This window comes from Neopelma chrysocephalum, unplaced genomic scaffold (assembly GCF_003984885.1).
Source record: "Neopelma chrysocephalum unplaced genomic scaffold, ASM398488v2 Primary Assembly neopelma1_267, whole genome shotgun sequence".
NCBI classification, from domain to species: domain Eukaryota; kingdom Metazoa; phylum Chordata; class Aves; order Passeriformes; family Pipridae; genus Neopelma; species Neopelma chrysocephalum.
In genome coordinates, this window is record NW_020897929.1 from 1 (window position 1) to 7,547 (window position 7,547).

Genomic DNA, 7,547 nt, shown 5'->3' on the forward strand with positions numbered 1-7,547 from the left:
GGGGGGTGTCCCGAGGGTCCCTCAGCGCTGCTGTCCCCGTCCCTGTCCCCGTCCCTGTCCCCGTCCTTGCTGCAGCCGCCGGCTCAGGTCGTCGATCCGCAGGTTCTTGAGGAGCAGGAGCTGCTCCAGCCGCTCCACCTTCGCCTGCAGGATCTGGGGGAACCCCCCCGCGGGGTTTGGGGGGGGTCGGGGGAGGCACCTCCACCCGCCCCACACCCATCCCGGGGGGTGTGTCTGGGACAGGGGACTGGGAACGCTGGGACAGGGAATGTGGGGACAGGGAATGCGGGGACAGGGAGGTTTCACCTTCACTGGGGGGGACACCGAGGCAGGGGAGGGGCAGAGGCAGATTTGGGGTCCCAATCGCAGCCCCCACAACCCACATCGAAATAACCCTTCCCCCCCCGAACAGGATTCCCAGCCCCTCCCAGGCCCTGGGGATAACTTGTCCCCACTCCAGACATCCCACAGAATTCCTGCTCCACCCTCCCCCCAACATTTTACATCTCGGATGTTTTCCAGCGGAAAAAAACCCCGATTTTAGGCAGTTTTAGGGGTGAAGCCGCTCCCAAACCCACCCGGGGGGGATTCCCGGAGCCCCGGGATGAGGCCGCGGGGAGGGGACTGTGGGTGCGCTGGGCACGGGGAACGAGGGCAGGGCGAGGGATGGAAAGGGAAAAGCTGCTCCCGGAGGGGAGCGATCCGCAGGGAGAGGCTTTCCGAGGGATTTTCACGGGATAAACGCCGGGAAAACGCCGTCTGGCGCGGCGGGAGGAGGGGTCACACCGGGCTGGCCATGCCCCCCCGTGTCCATCCCCGTCCCGCCGGGATCGGCCCCGCTTGGATCGGCTCACCTGGATGGTCTCCCGTGCCAGGCGCAGCGCCTGCTCCTGCTCCACCAGCTGCAGGCGCACGGCAGCGTCCCCCGGGACCCCCCCGGGGGGCTTCGGCACCCCCCTGGGGCAGGACGGGCCGTGTGGGGACAGGCACCGACCCCTCCTGTGGCCCCCGGGACTGCACGGGCTGGGGATGGGGGTCCCCACGTCCTGCTCCCCCCTCCCCGTGGCTCAGCACTCCCCTGAACACCACGGGGACCCCCAGGGACACATGGGGACACCCAGATTCCCACGGGGACCCCCAAGTTGTATGGAGACCCCCTGACCCATACAGGGATCCCCTGACCCCCACGGGGACCCCCAGGGACACAGGGGGACACCCAGATTCCCACGGGGACCCCCTGACCCCCACGGGGACCCCCAGGGACACACAGGGACACCCAGATTCCCACGGGGACCCCTGAGTTGTATGGAGACCCCCTGACCCACACAGGGATCCCCTGACCCCCATGGGGACCCTTGGGGCTACATGGGGACCCCCTGATCCTTATAGGGACTCCCCTGACCCTCATGGGGACCCCCAGGGCCAAACCGGGACCCCCTGACCCCCATAGGGACCCCCAGAGCTGGATGGAGACCCTCTGATCCACACAGGAATCCCCTGACCCCCACGAGGATCCCAAGGGACACATGGGGACCCCCAGACCCCCACGGGAACCCCCCAGGTGCCATGGGGACCCCCAGGGCTGCATGGAGACCCCCTGATCCACACAGGGATCCCCTGACCCCCATGGGGACTCTTGGGGCCACATGGGGACCCCCTGATCCTTATAGGGACTCCCCTGACCCCCACGGGGACCCCCAGGGCCACATGGGGCTCCGAGAGACACACCTGGACCCCCAGAACCACATGGGGACCCCTTGGCCCCCACAGTGACTCTCAAATCCCCACAGGGACCCCCAAAGCCACATGGGTCCCCCAGAGCCCCACAGGCACCCTCTGACCCCCATGGGGCCACTCAGAGCCCCACAGAGACCACCCAAACCCCACAAGGACCCCCCAGACCCTCACAGGGACCCTCAGAACCCCCCCGGGGACCCCCTGACCCACGGAGTGACCCCCAGAGCCCCAGGAGGGGCACGTCCCCTGCCCAGCCCTTACCTGGCAGCCCCCTCCCAGGAGCAGCCCCCTCCCACGTCGCTCCCGCCCTTGGAATGGCCTGGAAAACCCAGCAGGGAGTTTGTCACCCACCCAAACACCTCCGTCCCCTCCCCTGCCCCCCTCAGGGCTCCCGGGGGTACTTTTGGGGTGTCTCAGGGCTGATTTGGGACCCCCTCTCCTGCAGCCCTACCTGTGTCCAGGTATCCGCCCTCCTCTGGCTCTGCCGGAGCTCCCGGGGGCTGCAGGGAGACGGGAAAACTGGGAGAGGTGGGAAAATACCCGGCACACCTGGCCGGGAGCTGGGGGGGACCTGGGGACACCCAACCCCTGCCATGGGCTGGGACACCTCCCACTGTCCCAGGTGGCTCCAGCCTGGCCTTGGACACTTCCAGGGATCCAGGGGCAGCCACAGCTTCTCTGGGAATTCCATCCCAGCGCCTCCCCACCCTCACAGCCAACAATTCCTTCCCAATATCCCAAATAAATCCCCATTTCTCCAATCTGAAGCCATTCCCTGTGTCCTGTCCCTCCCTGCCTTGTCCCCAGTCCCTCTCCAGCTCTCCTGGAGCCCCTTCAGGCCCTGCAAGGGGCTCTCAGCTCTCCCTGGAGCCTTCTCTTCTCCAGGGGAACCCCCCCAGCTCTCCCAGCCTGGCTCCAGGGCAGAGGGGCTCCAGAATCCTGGAATGTCTTTGGTTGAAAGGGATCTTAAATCCCATTGATTCCACCCTCTGCCCTGGGCAGGGACACCTCCCACTATCCCAGGTTGCTCCAACCTGGCCTGGGACACTCCCAGGGGTGGCAGGAGGTGGCCCAGGACCCCCTGGTGTCCCCCACCCCCTGGCAGTGCCCACCTGCCCGGTCCCGGCCGTGCCGTGGCTCCGTCCCTGGCGCTCCTGGATCCTGTCCCGCAGCAGCAGCAGCAGCTGCTCCGCCCTCCCCGGCCGGCTCTGCACCAGCTCCCGGATCAGCTCCTCCGGCACCCGCAAATTCAGCTTACTCAGCACCTTCCTGAGCCGGGGGGGCAAAGAAACACCGGGGGGGGCAGAGGGGGCAAAGAGGGAGGAGGAGGTAGGTACTTGGTTGCCTAAAATTGGAGAAATAATTCTCTACACTGTTTTTGATATGTTATATGTAATGTAGGTTATATAGAATAAAGATTATCTATTTTATATATATATTATATATATAATTTATGATATAAAGAAAATATGTGATATAAATAAAATATATCATATAAATAAAATATATATTTATATATTATATTATATTACATTATATTATATTTTATATCATATTATATTATATTTATATATATTTATAATATATTCATATTATAACGCAGTATGTTGTATAATATTATACAACATTGTACAGTATATATTAACATAACATAATATATAATATACGATATTAATATATAACAGATATAGTGTATTATAGATGTTAATACACAAACTATATTACTAATACTAATACATAGATTATATATTATATTTTAGATATTTTACATTGTTATATAATATAGAATATATTTATGTTGATATTTGATTTTATAGATTATATTTTATATATATTATATGTAATGTAGGTTATATAGAATATAGATAATTTATTTTATATATATAATGTAAATAAAGTATATGATGCAGATAAAATAGATATTATAATATAACAATGTTATAATGCAGTATGTTGTATAATATTATACAACATTGTATCATATATTAACACAACATAATATATAATATAAGATATTAATATGAGATATAGTGTATTATAGATGTTAACACACAATATATTAATATTCCCTTAAATCTTCATTCGCAAAGCCTAGCCATGATGATATTAATATTAATACATATATTATATATTATATTTTAGATATTTTATATCGTTATATAATATAGAATATATTTATGTTGATATTTGATCTTATAGATTATATATGTAATGTAGGTTCTATAGAATATAGATAATTTATTTTATATATATTATATAAATAAAGTATATTATACAGATAAAATAGATATTATAATATATTAATATTATAATGTAGTATGTTGTATATTATACAACATTGTATCATATATTAACACAGCATAATATATAATCTAAGATATTAATATAAAAGAGATATAGTGTATTATAGATGTTAATAGACAATATAATATATTAACATTAATACATATATTATATTTTAGATGTTTTATATTGTTATATTATATAGAATATATTTATATTGATATTTTATTTTATATATATTATATATTATATATTATATATTATATTTTATATATATTATATATTAGTTTATATAGATTATCTATACTATTTATAATATAGATTTCAAGGCAATTACCCTCTGCCCAGAGCCCCCAGGGTGGGACACTGAGGGGGCGGGCACAGAGCTCCCAGGGCGAGGGGGAGCAGAGGGACCCTCAGAGGGCACCGGGGGGGCACCGGGCTGTGGTTCGGGGGGTGCCCCGGCCGTACCTGTTGAGGTGCCCCCAGTTGGCGAGTTTCTGGGCGGTGGAGCTGGCGGGGACGAAGCTGTGCAGCTCCACCATGGCGGGGAAGAAGAACTTCACCACCTCGGCCGCGAGCACTGCGGGGGCACAGCGGGTAGGGCTGGGGGGAGCGGCGGCACCCGGGACCCCCCCCGCCCTGCCCGGAGCCGGAGCACCCCGGGGCACCCCCGGCCCCTCACCCCCGGCCCACCCCCGTCGCTGAAGTCGCGGGCGATGTTCCTGCGGGGCCGGGACAGCGGCACCGTGTCCAGCCAGCGGTACAGGGCCGCAAGCGCCGGGGCCGGGGCCGCGTCCGCCATGAGCGGCCGGGAGGCGTCCCGCTGCCATGGCAACGGGGGCGGGGCTAAACCGCAGCGTCCTGCTGCCATGGCAACGGAGGCGGGGCCAAACCACAGCGTCCTGCTGCCATGGCAACGGGGGCGGGGCCAAACCACAGCGTCCTGCTGCCATGGCAACGGGGGAGGGGCCAAACCAGAGCGTCCTGCTGCCATGGCAACGGGGGCGGGGTCAAACCAGAGTGTCCTGCTGCCATGGTAACGGGGGCGGGGCCAAACGGGGACAGGGCCAACCCAGAGCGTCCTGCTACCGTGGCAACGGGGGCGGGGCCAAGCAGAGCATCTTGCTGCCATGGCAACGGGGGTGGGGCCATACCGGAGCATCCCGCTGTCATGGCAACGGGGGTGGGGCCAAACCGGAGCGTCCTGCTGCCATGGCAACAGGGGCGGGACCAAAATCGGAGCATGTTGCTGCCATGGCAACAGGGGCGAGGCCAATCCGGAGCGTCCTGCTGCCATGGCAACGGGGGCGGGGCCAACCCAGAGCATCTTGCTGCCATGGCAACGGAGGCGGGGCCAAAACCGGAGCATCTTGCTGCCATGGCAACGGGGGGGGGGGCCAATCGGGAGCAGCCTGCTGCCATGGCAACAGGGGCGGGGCTAAACCATAGCACCCTGCTACCATGGCAACATGGGTGGGGGCTGCCCAAAGCATCACTGCTACCATGGCAACCAGGAGGGCTCCATGGGAGCATCCTGCTGTTGTAGCAACAGAGATGGGGCCTGCCTGGAGCATCCCGGTTGCCATGGCAACAGGGGCGTGTCCTAATGGGAGGGCATTCCCGTTGCCATGGCAACAGAGGCGGAGCAAGCCTGGCGTGTGCCCACATGGGGGGGCGATATGGAGGCCCCGGGGGGGGGGGGGATTTGGGGGTCCTGAGCAGTTGGGTCACAGGGGGGTCCTGAGCAAAGGGGGGCCCAGGAGCACAGTGAGGGGGTCCTGAGCTCTGGGGAGGCCCTGATGGAGCACATGAAAGGGGGGCTCTGTGGGTGCTGAGACCCCAGAAAGGGGGTCTCTGGGCAAGGGGGAACTCGGGGTGGGGGTTTGGGGCAGGTCAAAGAGGGCCACAATCAGTGGGGGACCCTGAGACCCCCCCAGCAAGGAGGACCCAGAGCAAGCGGGGGTCCCTCTGGGAGGGTGGAGCACCCCAAGAGGGTCCTGTGGGGGACCTCGACGTGGTGGAGGGTTGGAGATCCCACAGGGGTGGGATGTGGACACTCCACAGGGGATATGGACACAATGGATGGAAAATGGACACCCTACATGGGATATGGACACCAGGGATGGGACATGGACACCAGGGATCGGATATGGACCCGGGGGATAGGATATGGACATCAGGGATGGGATATCGGCACAATGGATGGAATATGGACACCCCACATGGGATATGGACACCAGGGATGGAATATGGACACTGAGGATGAGATATGGACACCAGGGATGGAATGTGGACACCACACATGGGATATGGACACCAGGGATGGAATGTGGACACTGAGGATGTGATATGGACACCAGAGATTGGATACGGACACCAGGGATGGAATATGGACACCCAACATGGGATATGGACACCAGGGATGGAATGTGGACACCCCACATGGGACATGGACACCAGGGATGGGACATGGACACCAAGGATGAGATATGGACACCAGAGACTGGATACGGACATCATGGATGGAATATGGACATCATGGATGGGATATCAGCACAATGGATGGACTATGGACACCCCACATGGGATACGGACACCAGGGATGGAATATGGACACTGAGGATGAGATATGGACACCAGAGATCGGATATGGACATCATGGATGGGATATCAGCACAATGGATGGAATATGGACACCTTACATGGGATATGGACACAATGGATGGAATATGGACACCCCACACGGGATATGGACACCAGGGATGGGACATGGACACCGAGGATGTGATATGGACACCAGGGATTGGATATGGACACGGAGGATGGGATATGGACATCATGGATGGGATGTTGACACAGTGGATGGAATATGGACACCTCACATGGGATATGGACACCAGGGCTGGAGTCTGATGGGATCTGGATGCTGGGGATGGGATATGGACCCCAGGGGGTCGGGGTTTCACCCCCTCTTTCTCAGCCTGAAAACACGTTTATTTTCACCCAAACTGAGTCAAATTCCGCTGTTGGACCCCAACCCCTTCCCAGAACCTCCCCGGCAGCCACTGGAGCAGAGAAGCAAACCAGGAATTAGGGGGTGGTGACATTCCTTTGCCCCCCTCCCTCCCCGTTTCCTCCCCACTGTGGGGGTGTTTCAGAGTGGGGACGTTTCGCTCCTGGAGCTGCAGCCTCACCCCAACCCTCTGCTGTGCCCATGTGGCACATGAGCCGTGTTCCCCCCATATTTCCCCCATCCCAGCCATGTCCCCTTCCCTGGCCCCGCTGCCCCTGCACCCCTTAATGTCCCCCCCTCAAGAGACATAACCCCTCCATGTGCCCCCTGTGAGAAAAATCTCATTTATTGAATTTAGAAAGACGGCAAAAGTTTGCAAAACAAAAGGAATAAAACGAAAAGGAAAAATTACAACACGTGTTGGGTGTCCTAGGCACGCAGGATTCCCAGGAACACCCCCTTCAATTCAAAAGTCCCGCTTTTTAAACATTCTTAAGGTTCAACCCCGTTT

At 55.7% G+C, this 7,547-nt stretch overlaps 1 protein-coding gene across 1 annotated transcript; it reads right to left on the bottom strand.

Moving 5' to 3' along the window:
- Positions 1-21: 21 nt before the first annotated feature.
- SPEF1 (sperm flagellar 1) lies at positions 22-5,058 on the bottom strand. Its single transcript, XM_027704319.1, has 8 exons — positions 4,960-5,058; positions 4,717-4,816; positions 4,492-4,603; positions 2,850-3,006; positions 2,189-2,237; positions 1,999-2,056; positions 855-999; positions 22-153 (listed from the first exon to the last, which is right to left on the bottom strand). The coding sequence occupies exons 1-8, from the start codon at positions 5,056-5,058 to the stop codon at positions 22-24; spliced, it is 852 nt and encodes a 283-aa protein (XP_027560120.1).
- Positions 5,059-7,547: the final 2,489 nt, after the last annotated feature.